At 41.6% G+C, this 25,354-nt stretch overlaps 1 protein-coding gene across 1 annotated transcript; it reads right to left on the bottom strand.

The window, feature by feature from the left end:
- Positions 1-19,354: 19,354 nt before the first annotated feature.
- On the bottom strand, positions 19,355-22,008 carry LOC145087232 (protein PIN-LIKES 7-like). Its single transcript, XM_079025154.1, has 10 exons — positions 21,642-22,008; positions 21,448-21,527; positions 21,238-21,362; positions 20,888-21,009; positions 20,587-20,799; positions 20,398-20,502; positions 20,221-20,321; positions 20,059-20,111; positions 19,766-19,951; positions 19,355-19,649 (listed from the first exon to the last, which is right to left on the bottom strand). The coding sequence occupies exons 1-10, from the start codon at positions 21,774-21,776 to the stop codon at positions 19,516-19,518; spliced, it is 1,254 nt and encodes a 417-aa protein (XP_078881280.1). The 5' UTR covers positions 21,777-22,008; the 3' UTR covers positions 19,355-19,515.
- Positions 22,009-25,354: the final 3,346 nt, after the last annotated feature.

The following is a 25,354-nucleotide window of genomic DNA, read 5'->3' as shown; positions in this document are numbered from 1 at the left end:
AATACACTGGAGTCTTCAGCCTACTCCAGCAACCAATTCAATACTTGGGGACAGACCTGTTGATTGCTATAGCATAGCAACATACTCAATACCTGCACCTAGATCTACAAACACATACAGAGTCTTCAGCATGACTGGACCTCCTCACCAGGCCTTCAGTCCAGCTGGACCACTCTCAGAGCCTTCAACATGTCTGGACGACCCTTCTAGGCCTTCAGCCTGTCTACACCGCTCTAAATTGTTGAGCATCTCCCTGGACCACCCCTCATCTGATCCATCCCATGCAAATTGTTATCACCCACTTGAGGTTCCGAACTCCTGATCCATTCCGCTGACTCTAACCCCGGCCTAACCCCAGGCCTCATGTCGATCGTCCATCCTCTTGGAAATCCGTGGTCTGTTCCCTGACCCGCATGTCTACCATATACGCTAAATCACCCGCACTCCCGTGTAGAAAGTACTGCTGAGCCTTGACATCTAACAAAGCACTCAATCTATCAATCTAGAAACCCTCAGAGTCGAGCACACCCTCGACCGAATACTCGAACTGTACTCAATCCCTGATGTAACATCCGGATTTCCACGGATAATATTTTAAGTATTCATTTTGAGATATGAGGAGTGACTCGACGAGTTGGTGCCTTAACTCGTCGAGTAGGGTCGCGTTTTGGTGACGTGTTTAATGAATGGACTCGACGAGTCGGGTATCTGAATCGCTGAGTCAGCGCTGCTGAGGAAAACCCTAATTGTGCGGGTTTGTGACCTATTTAAAGGACCTTATGGCCTTCATTTGCGGCCACACTTCCCTTGATAGACCCTAATTGATCCAGAGAGCATACAGAGAAAGAGGGAGCTAATTTTCGTCATTTTGGGTGCATTCTTGCAAGGAAGAATTAGAGTGTTCAAGCTAAATTGTTGGAGGGGCTCAGATCTACTACTATTCCATTCAAAGCCGCTGTTTAAGGTATAAATCTCTATCTGTTTTCTTATGATTAGTAGATCTCATGAATCTAGGGTTTCTTTACCCCTTTTCGTTGAGATTATGGAGCATGGGGAGTCCCATTGAGGCATAAGACATTAGATCTGGACCTTGAGAGCTCCAGAGAGTCCCAATCATCCAACTTTATGCAGTCCCATTGGAGCTTTGAGTATAGGTTGTCATTTTAAGTGTTATTTCATCAAATAGAGCTTGAAATGTGGTGCATGGACATAAAGATTGTACCTTTGCATGACTTTTGGGTGCTAGAAGGCCAGATCTATAAGTTAGAGAAACAGATCTGGCCTCAGAAGGTCAAATGAGTATTGTCATGGAGGAAACTCGCCGAGTCCATGAGAGGACTTGATGAGTCGGATCGGGTTGCCCCGCGATTCGTGATCAGTGGTAACCCGTCGAGTGAAAGGTTAACTCGACAAGTCGAGTGAGGCCTTCGGAGAATGTAGAGGATACGCATGGACTCGCCGAGTCACCCGAGTGCACTTGGCGAGTCTGGTCAAAATTGGACCGTTGGTTGGAGTTGACTTCAGTTGACCTTAGGGTTTGGTCAAACTGAATAAGAGGGGTCAGGGAGGGGTAGAATGGTCTTTTACCCATTCTCCAGAGATGAGGATGAACGAAGAGTATTGATTAGAGATGTTATCATTTTGATAGGCGGATGCTAGATTGGGGATTCGAGCATGAGAGTTTTCTAGACATCTTACGAGGTGAGTCTTCTCACTATACATTACCTAGAGTAGTATATATGTGCATACTAGAGGGTCTTATGTGCTATGTGTATGATTGAGATTATGTGCATTGTGTTACGTGTATGCTATGTGTTATATAGACCGGACTGGAGGGTCCAATGACTTACAAGGCCAGGAGGTCCTCGATTAGACCGGACCGGAGGGTCCAACGATTTAGACCGGACCGAAGGGTCCAACGATTTAGACCGGACCGAAGGGTCCAACGATTTAGACCGGGATGAAGGGTCCAACGAGCTAGACCGGACCGGAGGGTCCAATGAGCTATGGGACTGGAGGGTCCCGCTGAGACACATCGACTGGAGGGTCGTACCGAGTTATAGCCTTGAGTCGCGTATATGCTGTATGTGGTATTTTGGGGAACTCACTAAGCATTTATGCTTACCATGTTATGTGATATGTGTCTCAGGTACTAGCAAGGATCGCGGGAAGGCGTCGCCATGATCTGTACACACTGATGGAATTTTACATATTCGAGATCCTGGGATATGTTATACTGTGATAACATGTGATACATTTTGAGCTTTGAGATTACTTTATGAGACATGTTATGTTTAAAAAATGAAAAATTGTTTTGAAAATTTACGTCGTTACAAGTTGGTATCAGAGCCTTGGTTTGAGGGATTCAGATGCACCTTCGGGCGTATCTGAACTCAAACTGAGGAATTGGGAAAAATTTTCATAAAGGAAACAACTTTTCTAAAAGAGTAAATGATTTTTGAAAAAAGCAGAACGGAGTAGTGTGTACGATCAACCAGCACCCGAACGGTGATTTCCCAGAATACCCTTACTTTGTGTTATGAGATGTTATGAGATATTTTATGAGATATTATGCATGCTAGAGATAGGCTAGGTATTTCATATCTTAGGACTAGAGTGGCCTGATTTGTGATGCCTTAGCCTAGGAGTTGCTGTTATCGGTAATGTGCTTTCGAGTATGTGCTGAGTAAGGGTATCCAATCGGAATCCTATGTAGAGAGGGATTTGGGTAAAGGAGTAATCTAGGAGAGATACCTAGATGAGCATTGGAGGAGCCTACTGAGAGAGTAGCTAGATACCCGTGAGGGGGTAGAGTTACAAAGTTAGGTGATATCTTTTGAGTATGAGTAGAGCAAGTGGAGTTATCACCTAGAGTGGGTTTTATGTGTTTATTCGATGCCCGAATGCTGCTTGCTTCGTGCTTTCTGGAATTCCCGATGATGGGAGTCATCTACTAGGTGAATGTGATGATATTCAGGAGGTAGATGACTGGCATCATAAGGAGTTTCTCAACAGCTGATGGCGGAGGAGTGTGAGAACCTAGGAAGAGCCTAGGATGTGACCTTAGTCAGATGAGTACGCTGACAGAGTAGAGCATTTCGTTGGGAAGCGAGCACGCGTGTTGGGATTGGCGATTGAGAAGGTTGAGCAACTACTTAGGGAATATGAGATGGTCTGTGTAGAGAGTATGGGTAGATGTGGTAGGTAGTATGGGCCTATACTACTGAAAGCAGAGGACCCATACCCGATGCAGGGAGTATTTCGGAGGATCTAAGTAGCAGATTGAGAGGCGATATGATGGTTCGGTTACCATGATTGGTAGCAGATCGAAAGACGATATCATGGTTCGGGTACCATGATTGGTAGTAGATCGAGAGACGATATCATGGTTCGGGTACCATGATTGGTAGCAGATTGAGAGATGATATCATGGTTCGGGTACCATGATTGGTAGTATATCGAGAGGTGATATCATGGTTCGGGTACCATGATTGGTAGCAAATAGAGAGGTGATATCATGGTTCGAGTACCATGATTGGTAGCAGATCGAGTGGTGGTATCATGGTTGGTAGCAGATTGGGAGGTGATATCATGCTTCGAGTACCATGATTAGTAGCCGATTGAGAGGTGATGTCATGGTTCGGGTACCATGATTCATAGCAGATAGTGCTTAGGCCTTTTTTCCAGTTATCCTGTTAGGATTGTTTGACTGAGGTCGGATATGATAGAGTCTGGGGGCCAGAGGGCCGTGTTGCATGAGTTTTGATGAAGCATACCTTGAGAGGGAAATCGGTTGAGTCCTGAGGAATTTTGGTGAGATGCCAGTAGGAGTCACAAGACTTAGGGATGAGAAAGGATGGTGTTTATGGGGGATTACGGTCTGAGTTGAGCGATCGTCCGATAGTGGAGATGTCACCTTCTGTGACTTGAGCGGTGTTATTTCTGTTCCTTTGGGAAACAGGAGAGGTATTGAGATTTTTGTTTTCCGAGGTTGGGGGTGAGCCCTATGGGGTAGCCTTGGTTAAGATCTTTCATCGGAGTATTTGGGCAGCATGTATGCCGCGAGGTAAGCATGAGCAGGTCGTCAGTGGGGACTGAGATGGTCAAGGACCAGGATACACCCTATTTGACCATAGTAGGGCATGTGTTAAGTGCAGCAACGGCCGATCAAGAGGAGTATATCGGAGCGGTGGCTCTTATTGTCTATGAGGGGTATCGAGTGTGGAAATGAGGTCTCTGATCATATGATAATTCACGTGATGGAACGTTGGATGAGGAGTATGGTAGTTCATTATTTCCAGACTAAGAGTCAGGGTTACTACTGGACAGATGAGATGCCCGGTAGTGGAATGGTATGAGATTATGAATAACTAGAGGCAGTCATGAAGAGAAGTTTCTGAGGATTCCATCTGAGATTTCGGGGTACTTGGAGTTGCTTGATCTCTATCGGGGAGATCATCGAGCGTTGCGTAGCACCTTCCAAGAGTAGGTGCGATGTTACTGGTGGAAACAGTCTGTGAGATAGACTGTTGGCGCATCAATTGGTGATGGTTCGAACCCTGAGTAGGGAGAACCAGGTATTTTATTGAGGGGATCATAGATTTGTTCAAGAGCGGTTAGAGAACTAGATATAGAGACCTGTAGTACGGGTTCGTGAGACCATGGTAGTTGGTGGCGAGTTGTAGAGAGAGATAATGCATGTGGTACGTGTTTGAGGAAAGATGAGTGTCTCCACAGTGAGTGGACTTTGGTCGAAGACTTGGTGGTGGTTAGGAATTTTTTGCGGTTATAATGGTGATTCAAGGTGGTTGGCTCATAAGGCTAGTTCGGCGGTTGAGAAAAATTCTGGTTCAATGTATGGGTTATTATGCAGTTTGAAAAGGGTAGAAGTTGACTAGGCAATCAATTTCAGGGTCGTTATGAGTATTAAGACATGAGTTTGAGCAATATTGGAAGGAGTTTCGGATTGTCGTCAACATATTCTAAGCCACTGACGATTCCTTCGTGTTCCAAATGGAGAATTGGAACATTCCGAAATTTCGGGTTGCGTGGCAGGGAAATCAGTGGCTAAGGCAAGATATCGTGAGGTTCTGGGGTGGTGTTGTGATGCTACGGGGAGACGTAGCACTCACTAGTCAGCGAGAGGGTGTTGTGATGCTACGTGGAGCCATAGTACTCACTAGTCAGCAAGAGGGTGTTGTGATGCTACGGGGAGCCGTAGTACTCACTAGTCAGCGAGAAGGTGTTGTGATGCTACGGGGAGCCGTAGTACTCACTAGTCAGCGAGAGGGTGTTGTGATGCTACGGGGAGCCATAGTACTCACTAGTCAGCGAGAGTGTGTTGTGATGCTACGGGGAGCCATAGTACTCACTAGTCAGCGAGAGGGTGTTGTGATGCTACGGGGAGCCGTAGTACTCACTAGTCAGCGAGAGGGTGTTGTGATGCTACGGGGAGCCTTCGTACTCACTAGTCAACGAGAGGGTGTTGTGATACTGCGGGGAGCCGTAGTACTCACTAGTCAGCGAGAGGGTGTTGTGATGTTGCGGGGAACCGTAGTACTCACTAGTTCATGATGCAGAAGAATTTTAGACTTGGGTAGCCCTAACATTGGAGTTTTTGGGAGCCTGGTGGTCGGACCAGGGGTGAGACTGGGGTCTCCTCCTTGATCGGGAATCGTTCTATTCTGAGTAAATTGTGGATATAATAATCAGAAGGAATTGGATGAGTGAGGTACGCATGGGTTGCGGGTCATGGGTCATGATTTGAGTGATTCATTAGGAACAGTGGTTCCAATTCTGGATCGGACCAGACTCTCGAGTTGAGTTGGGTACCATGTTGAATGGTATGGTTTGTCATCGGATGTCTTAGACCTGGGTAGGTCAGTGCGTTGGTGTGGGAGGTACTGCAAGACACATGAGACAAAGGGGTAGTTTTCGACAGAGGTCGAGGGTGAGGTGATTTTAGTTGGGATTATAGTAACCGCTTGAAGTAAAGCGAGCTTCGAGTCTGATGTGTGATGATGGGCCGAGACAATTATTATGAGAAGGAAGTCGGTGAGACGCTTTGGGGCATATGATTTTAGATGTCAGAGGACACTTCTGAGCGAGCTTGATTCTTTTCTTGTGTCTGAGGACAGGGTGTTGAGGGTTCAATGTTCGGTTGGATTCTGACAGCAGTCCAGTGGATGGGTCTTTGGTAGCATGTGACCCTTCCATCTGTAGAAGTGTGTTGGGATCATTTGGAATGTCTGGAGGGGGTGATCGGTAGCCGATTGTTGGGATTATCTTGTGAGAATCAGAGGGGCAATGAGTTATCGGGGTCTGTTATTCGAAGAGCGAATAACATGATGATATCTTGAGTGGACGGTCTGGCGGCGGACCAGACCACTAGAGTTCCAGATTTGGAAAGTCAGAAGGGGTATCTTAGCGGCAGAGGGGTCGGTTTTGTTCCGAATTTAGGAGTTCCTGTTTGGGTTCAGGTATCCATGGAGTAAGATACCGTTTTGGTGTGAGATCCTTTTGTTGGGTTTTGGCCATATGAACATTCCTATGTGCACATGCAACCCTAATGCTTAGATCTAGGTTTCTCTAATTGAACATACATTGAATCCAAGACTTCTAATGGCTAATAGACTATAATAACAATATGAAATCAAAGATTAGAAGTTTACCTTGAATTACTTGCTTGATCTTCTTGTCCTTGAGGCTTTAGAGTCACAATTGTCACTCCTCTAATGGCTTACAAACACCAACTAGCAAGAAGATGATTTAGGAGAGAGGAGAGAGGAGGAAGAAATCGGCCAGGGTTTTCTTAGAGACAAGAATACCGAATTCCCTCAGCCCTAGGGGTCTATTTATACTTGTAAGGCTCCTAGGGTTTCACCCTTAAACCCTAATTGGATAACTTAAGCCCTAAGCAATCCAAATCCTTTCCATGATAAGCCTTGGACGATTTTATGGCTATCCTTAGCCCTAGAAATCGTCCACCTCTTATCCATAAAGGATATATAGCCCAAAGTGCAACTATCAAACAATTGACAGTTTATACCCCTTTATTTAATTAATCTCTTTAAGTCACCAAATTAATTCCCAATTAATTTATGACTTATATTAATCAAATAACAATATTATTACTCCTTATATTATACTTATAATATATTAATAATATTCCTTCTCTCATTATAAATCATCCTGTCAAGTTGATATGGTGAAGGCAACCCAAAAGGACCATGCACAACCGGGTCAAATACTTGCCTAATATAGTTGTAGTCTTAGACACTATTCCAACACCTTTAACTCGTGCTTTTAGGGTGTTTGGTTTCTATCTGTACACACTAATGGAGTTTTACATATTCGAGATCCTAGGATATGTTTTACTATGGTAACATGTGATACATTTTGAGCTTTGATATTACTTTATGAGACATGTTGTGTTTGAAAAATGAAAAATTGTTTTGAAAATTTACGTCATTACACCTGACTAGAGCTTCAACCTGGTTCCCCAATTTCTGCTGTCAAGTACCAAGAAGACGTGTTCCTTATGCTGGGGAGTTTTACCGAATCCCTAATCAACACAACCCTCAAACCAAGCAGCTACTAGGGCCTCCATTCTCTTTGTCGGATTGTGAAACTTATCCCCATTTCAAAACCTTTCCTACTTCCGCATTCCGGGGTAACTCTCCCCGACTTAGATTCGACTAAGCCTTCATAATACATGAAAACTGGAGGATTCCCAACCCTTCTCACTTCCCAACGATCGATCCGATGACAACCAACTCTTTCCCACTAGTGCTCTATTACTAGTCAATCCCAATTGATCACACACTTCTAAGAACCAGATGAACACTTCCTGAATCCCAGTGAAACCGACAGTCACTAATGCTTGAATGACCTCACACTCAAGTCCTGAAGACCACAAGATAGATGCTCCAACTAATACCTTGGTGAAGAGCTACTTCCCTTGGCGCTTAGTCCAACAATCACTAACGGTTGCTAAAACCACTGAATCCTGACAATGCTGAATAAACCCTCTGTGGGACCCTATCCGCAGACCTCCCACATAATACCTCTTTTCCAAAGGTGTTCCAAACAAGCTTCCCGCTCTCAAGCTCTAGAAATCATTCTCTACAGGATCTGCACCATTACTCACTTACCAGCTCAAATGCTCACAGTTGAACTGCAACAGCTGAAACTACCTATGCTCTAAACCGGGCTACAAACTACTTCCAAGACATAGTATACAATCCCAAAAGTGCGATAGATCGCACAATCAATCCTTGTCGTCCGATACAAGAGATCCAAGGCAAACTGGACCTCATAAATACTTATGCCACATCGACCCACCTGCACTCACCGGCGCTGAAATAATGTTGCCTATTCCTGTAACCAACTGACCCCGACCTGGAATACAACCTGATCCTAGGGTCACAAGTCTGCTCACTCCTTCGAGCTCGAAAACTGAGAGGGCACAATCCTTGCTCTACAAAACGACAATCCGATCCCTTAATAAACCATTCCCCTTCCAATTGCAAAACCCTAGCTGAACATAATCATCACTCCCTTCCGGAGTTCCCGCAACTCAAATTCGGCCTCGAGCAAACCCCCAAGCCTCAAATATAGAAACCCATATGCTAGCCTCTCCTGCTCAACCCGCGAAAATATAACAAGTACAGATTATCTTCCTGATCCCAATAACTGCATCCCTCTGCTCATCAGAATATGTACCAGTGACAAGTCCCAGTACCGGAAGCTCGACTAGCTCCTCTCCATGCCGTCGTTACAGCTACGGAAGCATCTGCGGAAGCCATCTCAGCAATGGCTGCATGGTGTTCGACAAAATACTCAACCATGGTGGTCTTGAAAGACCCAAACATCTCTGGAATCTATCCCCGAACGATCTTGATCGCCTCCCCCAGATGATCTCCCTGACACGATCCTCTAACAATACTGGCATTTCCTAGCTGCCAGTTCTCGATCCTGATCCAAATCCGGTCTCAAGACGTCTCGAATAATCCATACCATAACAGGGAACCAACTTCCAACTAAACCCCAGGGGTTGTGACTTCTTTGCTACGCATATGAGTCCTGTGCTTTCAGTAGTACGGGCCTATACTACCTTCCACACCTACCCATATTTGTCTCAAGTATCACCACAACACCCTAACAATATACATAGACATAGTGAGCACTTAATCCTCACTCCTAGAGGAAAGCTAAATATCTCATAATTGACCTACCGATCCCCTGCAATCCAACCATCCATGAAACTTCCACAAACCTTGCAGCACTAAGGTATGCTAGTCATACATAACGCTGGACCCTATAGACTTTCGAATATCCAATCCTACCCTAAGCCCCCAATCAAACAAGAATAGAACATAAGGCCAAATCAAACATTCTCAGGCTATAAGATCTTAGTTATGTATAACCATGATGCATACACTAAACAACTATAGTAATGATGTCAATCTCATATAAAGGAAACCCTAGGCTAGCAGGCATCATGTAATCAGGCAATTCAATTCTACAATTACTGAAGATCCCTAGCCTAGTACTAGCATGCTGTTCTAACATATCACAATATCAAATAACCGTATGGTATTTTGGGGTCTACTTACTGGCTCTGGTTGATCGTACACTTCGCATCCTCTTTTACTTATTTTGAAAACCATTTAAAATCATTTTGAAAATCTTTCCTTGATTTGAGACTGGATTCACACGAGTGTTCCTCCAATTCACTCAAACCAAGGCTCTGATACCAACTTGTAACACCCATAAAATTCGAGCCAATTTAAAACTTTTTAAATCATTTAAAACCCTTCAATTATTACAATTTGTTTTCAAAATAGTTTATACATCAGAGTTCCCAGAAATCATAATCATTAATCGAGGAAGTGTATGGTCGCGCCTTCGCTTTCCCGCGGCCATCCGCTGAACCTGAAACAATAAACTGAAACTGTAAGCCCGAAAGCTTTGTGAATTACCCCCAAAATACCCATACACACAATAATACACATAAAATAACAACAACATATTATGGGTCCAGTCAACCATCGAGTTGGAATACCCCAGGCCCTCAACCAACCTGTTGGAATGCCAACATACTATGGGTCCAATCATCCTTGGGATGGAATACCTAGGCCCACAACCAGCAGGTTGGAATGCCCACATACGATGAGTCCAATCATCCTCGGGATGGAATACTCATGGCCCACAACCAATAGGTTGGAATGCCCAGGTCTATTGGCTTTCACACAAAGCACATAAGCCTCAACCGCCAAACAAACATGTGCACAGATAACAGTCTATAGACAGATAAACCGATCTAACAGATCATAACAACATAACAACATCCTATCTACCCAGATACTGATCTAGCGGATCATAACAACATATATCATCCTATCTACCAGGATACCGATCTAACAGATCATAACAACATATAACACCCTATCTACCAGGATCCCGATCTAACAGATCATAACAACATATAACATCCTATTTACCAGGATACCAATCTAACATATCATAACAACATATAACATCCTATCTACCAGGATCCCGATCTAACAGATCATAACATCATATAACATTAGGATAACAATCTGAAAAGGGTCGGCCTTGGTGCCTTAGACCCTTGAGTATAGTGAGGATAACTCACCTTGCAACTGACACATTGAAGAGATAAGCTCAACTCTCAGATCATCTTCACAAACTCCACCACCTATATCCACCATAGAACCTTATCCATAAATTTCCAATTTCCCAAAATGCCCCCAGAAGTCAACTAGTCAACCCTTGGTCAAAGCCCAAGTCAATGGTCAAGGTCAACAGTCCATGTTGACCTCAACTCGTCGAGTACAACTATCCACTCGTCAAGTTCCTTGAATAACTCTTCAACTCTCCAAGTCACTAAGTGACTCGTCGAGTTCCTAATGTGTGCGGCTGAAAACTCCTTGGCCAACTCGTCGAGTTTCCCTTGCAACTTGCCAAGTTCATGCGTGCCAACAACCGGGAAAATCCTAACTGACTCGCCGAGTCCACGACAATGTTCATCGGACTCGTCAAGTCCCTTCAGTCCATTTTCCATTTAGATGTTTTTTAAGCCATCTTAAGGTTCTATATTGTAGATCCGGCTTCTCAAGGCATGTTTATCACGTAAAGTTGCAAACTTTACGTGCATGCAAGGCTCTAAAGTCTTATACTGACAAAACTAAGCTTGCAATGGAGTTTCACACTTAAGGAGGGGTTCATACTTGCAAAAGCTGATAGCTTTATGGACTTAGAGACCCAAGAAAGTTGAAATCTGAAGTCACAACTTCAGATTTGAGCTCATGCCAAGAATAGCTTCATAATATGCTAGAAAAGTCCAAATCTTTAACCAAATGAGATCTAGAATGAAATGAGGTCAAGGTAACGAATTGATACCTTCCAAAAGATGCCAACTGAGGTAGATATCAGATCCCTACATGTTCCTTGCTTCTAGCCACTTTCTCTCCAAGCTCTCCTTACAAAGATCCTCCTTCCAAAGCTTAAAACACATAAGAATGATGCACACACACGGATTAGGGTTTATGGACTATCAAGAGGCTGTAAGTGGAGGATGAGGAGGCCAATGATCCTTTAAATAGGGTGCAAAACTCCGAAATTTAGGGTTTCATCCTCCAGCTCCTACTCGTCGAGTCCCTTCTTGGACTCGGCGAGTAGGTCACTTAAACACGTGGACCAGCCCGCTGCTACTCGACGAGTCAGGCAACTAGCTCGTCGAGTAGAACTTGAAATCATGAGAAATTATAACCACAAATTGATACTCGAGAATCGGGGCGTGACAATCAAACATACAATGGGCCACGCGTAACACCGATCGGGCCTCGCCTGACATCGAGCCCCGCTCGGAACAGATCTATCAATAATATGAGATGGGCCCCGCCTCATCACATTCATCAGGACCTGCCCGACATTCGTACAGACACTTAAAGGACATACATGTATCACTAAGATAGATAACATACAATAAACTTATCAGGCCCCACCTGGCATTAGGCCCCGCCCGATTTACATATCTTATATTACACATGCGAGAGTCACACAGACGACTAGCGTCCTAATCCTAATAAATCATGGGCCGGAATTGGTGCATTTGACCTGCCAAGGACAATGAGGAAACTCGCCTCAAGCTGCTGAATATCTCAGATAAAAGCTCAGACTGCTGATCCGGAAAATCCCCACGCTAACCAATCAAATAAAGCCAATTAATAAGTGGGCCATAAACCAAAACTATGAATCTCATTCAATTGTCCAACTCCCAATGTAAAAGACCATTTTAGCCTTTCATCACTTGGCCCAAAACCAAAGCCCAATCCAATAGCTCCAAAAGCCCTATAACCTTAAATCCTTAATAGTACCTAAAGCCCATTATGGGCCCAATCCAAGGAGGCCTAATGCCAAACAATAGCCCAAAGTCCAGAAATGATCTAATACCATAGAAGTTTAAGGTCCAAGCCCAATCAATACAGAACCCATTTAATCCAAGCCCATCACTTTATTGGCCCACTAGGTAGCGTATGCTTGGTGTACCTAGCTTGTACACCCAACATATGCGATTGATCTAGAAACGGGGCTCGCACCCAGTACGCACAATGTATTGGCCTGACTCCATGTTCTTTCTCAAAAGTCTTAACTACTTAAGAACTTAACATCCAATTCTCGAATCAACATCATATTAAGGCCTTAAACCATAAAGTCGAAGACTTTAAGCCTTTGCATGGCTAAAAACATTCCATAGACCAATTCTAGCACTTTAGCTCCATTAAGAAGAAAATTAATCTTGAATGGTTGAACTAAACCATCAAGCTATCATTTTTATGTACAAGGGACCTCAAAAAAATCCTAGATCTATCATCACAAGCAAGGCTTAAAGGACCCAAAAAAAATGCACAATTAAGGCCCTAAACTAGATCTATCATAAGGAACCATCAAGTTAGGAGCTTTATACCTCAAATAGATTGCAAAGTTGATGAAGATCGTGGATCTTCAAGTTCCAAGTCCACCAAAGCTTCACCACCAAGCTTCACTTCCTTCAAGGACCCAAAAACCACTTCAAAATCATACAATGCCTCACAAAAGCTCAAATGAGGCTAGGGTTTCGTTCTTAGGGTGTGGAGAGGTGGAGGTTGACCATAGGATGCTCCTAAGGCAACATAAGTTGATTAAATAGAGGACAAACCCTAAAAATTAGGGTTTGCCCCTACTTAGCGTACGCCCAACGTACGTAGGTGCCTCCACGTCCAACCCTCAAGCCAATACGCCTAACGTACTTGGATAGGGTCCAAAATGAATGGAATTTAAAAATTAAGGGTTAAAAGGAACCCTCGATGATGAAGTCTGCTGCGGTAAATAACCCCAGATAATGCTCCCTCATCTCGTCCTCAGGCTCCCACGTCCATTATGAACCCTTGCGGTGCTGCCACTACACCTTCACCAACTCGACAACCTTGTTCCTCAAGGTTTTCATCTTTCTGTCAAGAATTGCCACCCGTCTCTCGATATAGTTCAGACGATCATCCACCTGAATATCCTCCAATGGAACCACTGCAGAGTCATCAACCAAAAATTCCACAACTGAGAGACATGAAACATGCTATGGATCTAACTAAGCTTCTCAGGAAGATCCAATCGATAAGCAATCTGGCCCACCCATGCCAAAACCCTGAAAAGACCAATGTACCTAGGGTCCAATTTTCCCCTCTTCCTGAATCGGATGACACCTTCAAGAGAACCATATCCCCAACCTGGAACTCTAGATATGATCAACGTTTGTCGGCATAGCTCTTCTGCAGACTCTGAGCTGTCTGGAGTCTACCCCGAACCTAATGAATCAGTTAGGTAGTCTTGACTACCACTTCAGTACTCCCCATGAATCGCTGACCAACCTCACCTTAACATATCATGGTCTTGCACTTCCTCCCATAGAGCATCTCAAAAGGATGTCGATCAATGCTGGCGTGATATCTGTTGTTATATGAAAACTCCACCAAAGGGAGATACGTATCCCAAATCTCACCGAAATCTAATACACATGCCCGCAACATGTCCTCTAAGGTCTGGATAGACCCCTCACTATGTCTGTCAGTTTGCAGGTGGAATGCCATGTTGAAATGCAGAGGAGTACCCAACTCATCATGAAACCTCTTCCAAAACCTAGAAGTAAACTGTATGTCCCTGACTGAAACCACTGAAACCGACACCCCCTGCCGTGCCACAACCTCCTTGATATAAATGTCAGCCAACTTCTCGGCAAAGATGCTCCACTGAATCGGAATGAAATGCGCTCTTTTGGTCAATCTATCCACGATGTCTCATATCAAATCTACTCTGCGCACTGTCTGTGGAGATTTTATATTGAAATCCATGGTAATCTCTTCCCATTTCGATACAGGAATGTCTAGTGGCTGCAACTTTCTGTGAGGTCGCTGATGTTCGATGTTGACTTGACTACAAGTCAAGCACCTCTCCACATACCAAGCCACATCCCGTTTCATACATGACCACTAATAGTCGAGCCGGAAATCCCTATACATCTTTCTTACTTTGGGATGGATAGATAACCTCAACTTGTGCGCCTCCTCGATTAGAACATGACATGCACCACCCCAATAAGGAACCCACACCCTCCGATGGAGAGTCAATAACCCTCGACTATCATAATCAAAGGAAGCCACCTGACCCACAATGCGTTCACGCTTTCGATGCTCTTCCTTCATAGCCTCAACCTGAGACTCTCAAATCTGCTCCAAGAGTGGAGTAATCACTGTCATTCTCAAACATATATCCCTAATCGGAGCCACGGCTGAAAGCATCGACCACCACATTGGCTTTCCCCGGATGGTAAAGGATCTCACAATCATAATCCTTCACCACATCCAACCACCTACGCCGCCTCATGTTTGGATTCAGTTGGTCTATCAAATACCTCAGGCTCTTGTGATCTGTGTAGATAGTACGACGGACCCCATAGAGTTAATGTTGCAAAATCTTGAGGGAAAACACCACAACCCCAACTCCAAGTCATGTGTCAGATAATTCGTATCATGAGGCTTCAACTACCTTGAAGCGTAATCAATAATGCGACCCCTCTGCATTAGAACTGCACCCAAAACCTGTTATTGACGCATCACAATAAACCAAAAAATCCTCAAAACCCTCAGGCAGGGTCAGAATCGATGCCTCACATAATATCTATCTCAAGGTCTCAAAAGCCACCTGTTGCTCAGGCCCCCAACGAAAAGTGTCAGTCTTCTTCGTCAATCGGGTAAGAGAAACAACTATCTTAGAGAAATCCTGAATGAATCTCCGATAGTTACCCGCCAAACCAAGGAACCTCCTAATCTCAGATGGAGACTTCAGAACTTCCCATCTCATCACCACCTCGACCTTGGTCGGATCGACCAAAATACCGTTCTAGTTGACAAGGTGCCCCATAAACTGCACCTCGGTCAACCAGAACTCACACTTGGAGAACTTCACATACAATATCTCCCTCCTCAGTGTCTCGAATACCTCCATCAAATGCTCCTCATGCAACTCCTGGGTATTGGAATAGACCATGTTGTCATCAATAAACATAGTCACAGATCGATCCAACATAGGCATGCATGCGCGCTTCATGAGGTCCATGAACGCGACTAGAGCATTAGTGAGCCTAAAGGGCATCACCATGAACTCATATGTCTATAACAAGCCTGGAAGGCCGTCTTCTACACATCATCCTCTCTGAACCTCATCTAATGATATCCTGAACGTAGATCGATCTTGGAAAACCAAGATGCACCCTAAAGCTGGTCAAACAAGTCATCAATCCTCGGGAGTGGATAACGGTTTTTCACTGTTAGCTTATTCAGCTCCCGGTAGTCCATACACATCCGATGTGACCCATCCTTCTTCTTTACAAACAAGAACAACGTTCCCCAAGGAGAACTACTCGACCAACTGAATCCTTTGTCTAACAGTTCCTGCAACTGTCTAGACAACTCCTGCGTCTCTAGGGGTGCTAAACGATAAGGTGCTTTGGCTATCGGAGTCGCACCGGGAACCAGGTCAATCTGAAACTCTGCTTGCCTCTTTGGAGGCACTCCAAGAAAGTCATCCGGGAACACATCTGGATATTCCCAAACAACCGACACATCATCCACATTCGCCTTGACCTTCTCCCTAATATCCATAACATAGGCGACAAATCCAAAACAACCCTGCTGAACATAAAACTGGTCCATGCTGAACACCCTCTCCCTGAATCACCAACTCTCTCCCTTTTAGGGTTCGAATACACACCAAATGTTGCTCACAATCAATCATTGCCCAATTAGGGCTCAGCCAATTCATCCCCACACTAACCTTGCTCCCACGTAGGGGAATAGGAACCAAATTAATTGGATACCGCTCGCTGAACAACTCCAGGACACAACCCCGATGAACCCTTGATACTTGTATCGGACGATCATCAACAATCTAGACCTCTAATGGACAATCCAGCTCCTCCAGAGCATCAAGAAACCTCTTGCTAAGCGCAAGAGATACAAAAGATCGGATAGCCCTCGAATCAAACCATACCAAGGCAAAGATACCGTTCACAAGGAACAATCCTAAAACAAAACACACAAATATAAGCATAAAATCAACATAAATAAAGAGGTAAGGAGAAGATACATACCCGTCACCACATCAGGTGCTGCACGAGCCTCCTCGGCTGTCAGCTGAAAAGCCCTACTCCTCACAACAGGCACATCTGCCTTGCCCTACCGGCCATCGGTAATCCGTAAAGTTGTTGGAGCGGGTGCTACCACTGGTCCCGTTACTGCCAAAATCGAGCAATTGGCCTTCTTATAGCCCCTCTGGGTGGTAGTGGTTATGGCAGTGCAATCCTTGCTGAAGTCACAAGTATTGCCACACTTGAAGCATCCAAAACCACCCACCCTGCACTCCCCATCGTGTGTCTTGCCATACTTGTCACAACGGCCCCGACCCTGATAGCCTCTCGATCTCGAATTAATCGAAAACCTTAGGCCTTTTTTCTGAACTCCCTGAACCCTGAACATGATAGGGCTTCCTCTTCCTCTTTATCTCCAAGTCAATCTCTCTCTCTCTCTCTCTCTCTCTCTCTCTCTCTCTATCTATCTATCTATCTATCTCTAGCTCTCACAATCATATCCTCTAGTGTCCTGCAACTGGATCGGGTCACAAATTTCCGAATATCACTCCTCAACATCTCATGGTATCTCGCCTTCTTCATCTCCTCATCTGCCACATACTGCAGATCCAACAACGCGCTCTCACAGAACATAGCGTTGATCTTAGCCACCGTCTCAATAGTCTGGCAAAGGTCCTAAAACTCCCCCGCCAACTACTACACCTCAATCACCGATGCAAACTCAGCTCGAAATCTCGTCACAAATTTATCCCATGTCATGGAATCAACCACCTCGTCCCTACAGTGCGTCCAACCTCCTCCCACCAATCTCGAGCTCTGTCTTTCAGAAGACAGGAAGCAAGTCTAACCTTTTCCCCATCAGGACAACTACTAGTGCGGAAGGCATTAGCGACATCCCCTAACCAACGCCTACTCGCGATTGAGTCCTTCTCCTCGAAGAACTCCAGATCCCCACATGCCCAAAACTCACGGAAACTCAACGTGCGAGCACCCATAAATGCCGCCATCTCAGAACGAAAGGTGCCCAAGCGCTCCTCCAGAACCTCCATAATACCCTCCTCGGTCGTTCCAAAGATCACAAGAGTCTACTCAAGTATGCTAAGGGTGATCTCGGATAAAATGAACTCCCACATCGGCCCATCCAACGGTCCGGTCCTAGAGCCCAAACCAGAACCACTGTCAGAACCTCCTCGTGTGGCCACCATACTAAAAATAGACCATAAAAATCATCAAAACATACATATATACATAACGAGGAGTCCCAAAACCTACAAGCTTCCCGGTATCATCGTGACTTCCCTTGAATCAAGTACGGATCCTATGCTTTCAGTAGTACGGGCCCATACTACATTCCACATCTATCCGTACTTTCCTCAAGGTTTGACCCGAATCCTCCAAGTTACTTCCCTTATCAATTAATACAATCCATAAGAAACCAATGCTCCCAACACCAAATCTCTTCCTAGTTTTCCTAGGGCAATCACCACACCACTCTCCGCCATCAGCTGTAAAAGGAAATCCCCTAACACCCTCTAACTAGCTCATAAATACTATTACACGTAACTGACACCAGATAATTCTTCGACTAAAAGGTCTCACACTACAACGGTTGGACTCAGACAAGTGCTGCGTAATAGAGTTAAAATCTAACCCTCTAAAATTTTCTAGTCTTAATAACATGTAACTGAACATATTCGTTTACCAGTTAGCTGAAGTTAATTGGAACTCCTAAAAGCACAGAGCAAGTAACATTCAGACATCGAGTAATAAAAAACAAGCATAACCTAATAAAGCCATCCTATCACTGATTGATTAGTACTAGAATGTAAGTCTATAAGCCCATACAACAGGAATACAAAGACATCTCTTCTAGTATTCTATCATGCAATCCTGAGCAGATCCTTAGCCCAAATCTAGCATGCGTTTCACAGATTCACAATTCAAAGCATAACATAAAACATGTATGGGTATTTTGGGATAACTTACTTGAGCTCAGTTGATTGCATGCACCACACCTCTTTCTTTCATTGGAAAATTCTTTTTATAAAACATTATTTTATGAAAAATCTACCAAATCCTTGGTTTGAGTTCAGACATACCCGAGAGTATGCCTGAATCTCTCAAAGCAAAGCTCTGATACCAACTTGTAACGTCCCAAAATTTAGAGTAAATTACACGAATGATCCCGATGGTTTGGGGTAATTTGCATGTTTGGTCCCTAACTTATTCTTTTAACTCAGAAGGTCCCTACAGTTTGTTTTTGTTGCGCGCTTGGTCCATGTCTTATTTAAAATGACTATTTCAAAATTCTTACTTATTTTTACATGATTTGACTTTTGAGGTTTCATGGATTTGATTTTCGTATGTAGGTATAGTATTGAAGGGTCAGTTGCTTATGGTGTTCTTCAGATACAAATCCACATAGATGTTGTTGAACCACAACCCAATCGGCCTAAACTTCAACTCAATCTTATTTAAGAAGTGTAAGAATTTAAACTCTCTTTGTTTTATACATATTTTTATCTTGTATTAGCTAGGAATGGTGAATACACGTAGTTTTGTACTTGTCAATTGCTTTTGAGAAAGATTGTTTATTAGTTTTTAATATGAAAAGATCTTTTTTGAGTATCCATCTTGTAATTTCATGAGTAAATAAACTTTGTATTAAATTATAAAGAATGTCCACATAATACACATGGTACGATTCCTTGGCGCTATTTGGCCTGAATAATACATAAATTTAATAAAAAAATAAAAAATATGTAAACATTAACTATGTTTTTTTTTTCTATAAAAATGATGTGTAACAATCAAGATGATGATGTCAAGATCCACATGAACACTGTCGACCATGCAGTAAGTGCAAATGCTGCAGCTAAGTAACTCCACATTGTCAGAACTGAACATTCCTCTTGTCCCACATTGAACAATTGTGTCATTGTACCTTGCATACAAATCATTTATAATCTCAATTTCCTATTCAAATTTAGTCATTTATTTTAATAATATTTTGATCATGTGTCATATAATATATAATAAGATCATATAAGAATTGCTTACTGATATTCATGGCCGGTGGCACTGTGTACTGAATCAATAGCACAAAACTGAAAAGCGGATCATCAGGAAGTAATCCCAAACCAGAAGCTGTCTTGATCACAAAGATTCCAACTATGGGAAGAATCACAAATCGTACACAAATGATTGTGATGATGATAATAGGCCTAATGCTTGTCCTCCTCATACCTGTAATCATTATCAAATCAAATTACTTAAATTTTTAAAAAGTGATTTTTCATCACCACAATACAATTGCTTAAGAAGCTACCAACTTCAATTTCATGGTTGTTTACCTTGTATTAGGTTTCCTCCTAGTATAAGAGTGATACAAGGTATCGTTGCATCGCTGGATTTATAAAAAAAAAAATTAAAAATGTTAGATACATTAAAAACGCCAAAACAAAAGGTTCTTAATTAAACGGATACTAAATTCAACCAAAGACAAACAAGATTACCCAAGTAGAGTGACAGAATCTTGGATCACTCGTAATGGAGCATCATCACCAATCACAAGCTTTTTCAGCCATGGGGTTGCCCCGAATATCAGTCCTACAATCTGAGGATTGATATAATTAGATTATTACAAGTTTCTAGTAGACATATGTTTCATAAACAGATTCTCTGAAACTTACAGAACCAAGAGTTGGAGGAGCCATGAGTTTTTCCAATAATACATTGAGTATATCCACTAGTTTACCTGAGAAAGATTCGTCTTTCTTCTCATCCTTTTTTACACTCTGCACAAAATCCATGGACGCTAAAATTAACATTTCATACAACATAATTATCAATATATTGTCAGTTTAACACAAAAGGCTCACGGGTTGTATTTGTGTGTCTTCACTAGTCGCGTATGATAATGGCACAACTACATCAATATATTCTTGGCTTGTTCCATTTAGAAGGGAAGTTTTTTCATTTGCATTCAAGTCTTTGTTGGGTTCTTGTAGTAATTCCTCGACTTCTTTCATGTACTTTGAACATGAGCTTTTTATTAACTGGAAAGTGTATGTCCAAATGTATAAACTAGCCAACTGCATGCACCATAATCTTGAATTAGATGCCACTAATTAATGATGTCACAATTTTGGTAAAATTTAATGAAAAAAAAAGTCGGCTCACCGCCATTGAGAATGATGAATATGAGAGTCCCTTGGATTTACAGATACTATGTTCTCCAAAAGGGCTGCCACCCTCCGTGCATATTGCAGGGACAATTATCAATAACATGTTTCCAAGATTTCCTACCATGGAAGATAACAATAAAAAATAAAAATCAGGAAAAATGACAATATGAATGCAAATTGTTCACTTCAATTGGTAGCGAAAATAACAAAGTTAAAGAGATTTTTCTTGTCCCCATGTGTTTATAAAAATATCAATAAAAATATACACAGTTAGTAAAGAGTTTGGTTTCATGAAGTTATATATACATATATAAACAAAATGAGAAATATATAAGTTATAAGTACCTGTGGAACACATAGCTATGAGTAGGCCCTCTAAATGTGGTTTTGGTTTAATTAGTTTTGCTGCAATCCACCCCAATATTCCTCCACAAAGAAATGTTATTCCAATATTTATTGGCATAAACCACCTACAAGATAATTTAAAACGCCATGATATATATACATAATCATCATTCTCAACATGCAAAATGAAATAAGCTCTTAATTACGTACCATGAGATAATGTCTTCGAGGGTGACTGTTTTTGCAAGACTAGCAAAAATAAGCGAGGGAGTAAACACCACGAAAACAATCTGCACAATTTAAAGTTTCCTTTTTTTTAGACTTCGTGTTTAACTATCACAAACAAAGTAATCTATAAAAGACTCATATATGTTTTATATTATAACAAGTAGTCAAGTACATACCTTATTTAGTGACTTTCGAGTGTGGCTAGAGAGAATATTGAAGTAATCGGTAGCCATAATTGCTCCTATTGCAGTCAGCAACAAGACCTCTAGTATTGGCATCGATGCCACCTCAAACAACGATAAAAATCCCATTTCCTGTGAATTGTTAACACTTAATTCTGAGCTTCGTTCTTATGTTTGCGTCTACTTTTTATTCACTTTTATATCATACAAGGGCGCGAAGGGTGTTGCTAATCAATGAAAGATCCTGGCAGATGTTGTTGGACCAAAAGCCAATTTGGATTTGAATTCAAAAGATTTTTAAACGACTTAATAAAAGAGTATCTTGAAATTTTGAGGAAACATTGAATGGAGGACAATATGATAAGGAAACGACAGAATAACATTAGCAAGTTGCTTTTGGATTCCAACCTTTAAAAAGTTAAAACATCAGAAAACAGATAGATCGAAGAGTCTTCTATGCACGCCGCCTATTATGAACTGATTTTACCCTTCTGCCCTCCACGAAGTCGGGGCTTCATATATAAAGCACATGCATAATGAATTTAATAATTAATAATGCTGGCTGGGATTTGGGAATTATAGTAACAGAATTTCTTTACGGATGCTGATTTATTGCTTTGTTATTTTACAAAATGTAACAACGCTTAATTCAAGATATGAATAGTGATTCTTATCTATTTAATTAAATTAGTAAAGACAAGACCAAGGTTTTAGAATTCGCTACTCTGTACCTGGTCGATTCGCGAATATCGATTATTCGGTAGTACTCGGATTCGATAATTCATGTAAAATATTTTTACGAAAATTATATATGTTAAAATCATAAGTTCAAAGAAATATATAACAAATTAGATACATATGAATATACAAAAAGTGAAAAACACATTATGGTTCCACTTCGTGAATAATTAATAAAAATTTAAAATATATTAACTCGTCTCGATAAGAAGCCGAATAGAGAGTACTCGGCCGAGTAATCCGCTAACTCGTCAAGTTTTACAACACTGAACAAGACTAATTTATGGGATTGTATACGTACTGTATGTACGGTTGTATCCTCAATGATAATCAAACAAGGGATTAATTTTTCCGTATGGCATTGGAGCTATAATCTTTTCTTTTATCTCATCCTCTCATTTGCTACAGAGTTCTTCTCCTACATCTCTTAGCAGGCAGGTGATGATCATATTCCCAAAGCTTTCACCCCGTTTATACCCTCACAAACATCCAACCCAAAGTCAAGTTGTTCGAACTCCATGCTCGTGGATACAAAGTTCTTCATTATATAGATGGTACAGCGTCATAATCGGTATATTTTAATAACCATGTATACATCAAAACGTAATTAAGACCACGGGCCGAGACCTATAAAGAGGCTAAACTAGAATCACATTAGGGGCCGAACTAGAATTTTAGAATAAAAGAGGCCTATATCGAATAAAATATTAAATAATATTTAATTTCGAATAACGCCACTACTTAAAATTGAATGTCGTTCTCGAGAGTAATGAATCAAATAATCTAATTTTACCTCCCTTAAGTCCACACTTAAAAAATCTTTGTGATTCAATATTGATGACTCTTCGATATTACTATTCCTTTTATATTGTTGGCGTGTATTATTAACATACCACAAATGAATACAAATATAAGTCATGAATGTCTTTCTTTTCTTTTAAAAGAAGAATCAATTGTTTTTGATCTTATGATTTGCCGTATGATTATTCAAAACCAAATTAACAATTTTAATAATATTATTAATTTTAAATTACTATATATATATATATATATATATATATATATATATATATATATATATATATATATATATATATATATATAACTAAAAATTGCTTTGTAGTAAAATAATGTCTAATTGGAATTTCGGGTGTAAGCGGGTAAAACAAAGAATGTTTGGAATTACGGATGCAGATAAATTGGATGGCAGGAGATATAGCTATAGCTATTGAGCTTTATTCCTCTTATGTTAATTATACGTGGGTTAGTATTTTGAAAGTGTTGAGGAGGCCAAGCACCAGCAAGCCACCCCACTAGCTTCGCCATTGAATCACACAACAAATGTAAATACATAACATCCCCTACAATTTTATCCTAAATTTATCGGGAGGATACTTCTGAATGCTTAAGCTTGATTCGTAGTCGTTAAACAACGAGGTAGAGACCATTTATGATGATGTCCATGTACCGATAGATGGAAGGCATATGAAAGATGCAAACATGACCCAAAAACTTGATCTCAAATAAAGTGGATATCGATCTCCATGTGCTTGGTGCATTGTTGTTGAACGAGATTAGATAATATGTAAATGACATTGATGTTGTCACAATATACAATCGTGGCCTTAGTAGTCAAGCAATGTAGGTTTTGGCAACCACATCTGCCACCCCTCGGTACTCCGCTTCGGCTTCCATGATGGACCGATATATGATGCCTTGGAATTTGGATGACCATGATATGGGGTTATCACTGAGGAAGATGCAATATCTTGAAGTGGAACATCGGGAAAGACACCCACCCAATTTAGTGTCTGCATTGGAATATGGGATGAAACCATTAGAAGGTGATGCATGAAATGTATAAACATATCTAATATGGAGATGTTTGTGCAAGTAAACGTGAGATAGTGCAAGAAACTTACAAGGCTATACTATAATGTAAAATAGATAAATTAAAACTAGAATTTTTAGTTAACTTTTTAGCTTTACCCGTGGACATTCTAGAAGTTTATTGTGTATTTGGGATCTTACAGTCTTTGAAAAGAAGAGAGTGGTTTGCACATATAATTTATCACTGAAAGGTATGGCATAATTATGATTTTCAGGTGTACGCGGTCAACATATATGCTCCACAAAGTATTTAGGCTAAACATGTTCTGTGGTCGTGTATTCGTGGTTTTATGAATTAGAACCCGAGAAATTATTTAGTTTTTGGTGATTTAATGCAACGAAATGTAGTGAAGAAATAAGGGTGTCACTTTTTTGTCAATGGATGTAACATCCAGTTTTTGGGATGTTTCTTATTTCGAGATCGTGGACCGTAATTTGATCATGTAAAGGCCTTGGGCTCTAAGGGAATAAATTTTAGACCTTATTCAATGTTGATAATGTGGGTTAAGTGATCAAAGCCCTTGATTTGTGTTTTGGAGCCAAAAAGGGTAAAATGGGAAAAAATGATGTTTCGAGACTTCTTGCATGAATCAATGAATTTATTTTGGTATGTTTAAGTCAAATGTAATTAGATAGAAGTGTATGGATTTTCAATACCTTCGCATGCATATAAAGATCACCGAAAATGGACTTTGAACGAAGAAGTTATGATGTTTTTAAGTTGGAACAAAATGGGTGAAAACTTATCACTACGAAGTGTTGAGCAGGTCACCACGAGGTGGTGATCTGGTCACCCTTATGTGGTCACTATGCAGCCCAATCCCATGATTATCTAGGGTTGTCAACATATTTAGAGATAAGGTTCCACGTTTTAGGGCATTTTCTAAAGCTCCATCACACATAGAGATCATTGAAGCATCCCTAGCCTCCCTCTTCATGATTTGAGCTACTCCTTTCTCATTGAACCACTTTTAGGTGCTTTTGTGGTGATTTGATGAAGCTTGAATATCAAGAAAGTTCTTTTGGTTGCAAGGAATCTTATTTCAATTTTAGATCCATCAAAGTCACTCCATTTTATG

This window comes from Lactuca serriola, chromosome 2, assembly GCF_051521515.1.
Source record: "Lactuca serriola cultivar US96UC23 chromosome 2, Lser_US96UC23_V15, whole genome shotgun sequence".
In the NCBI taxonomy this organism is placed as follows: domain Eukaryota; kingdom Viridiplantae; phylum Streptophyta; class Magnoliopsida; order Asterales; family Asteraceae; genus Lactuca; species Lactuca serriola.
The sequence above is the reverse complement of the archived record's forward strand: the minus strand, read 5'-3'. Positions and strand labels throughout refer to the sequence as shown.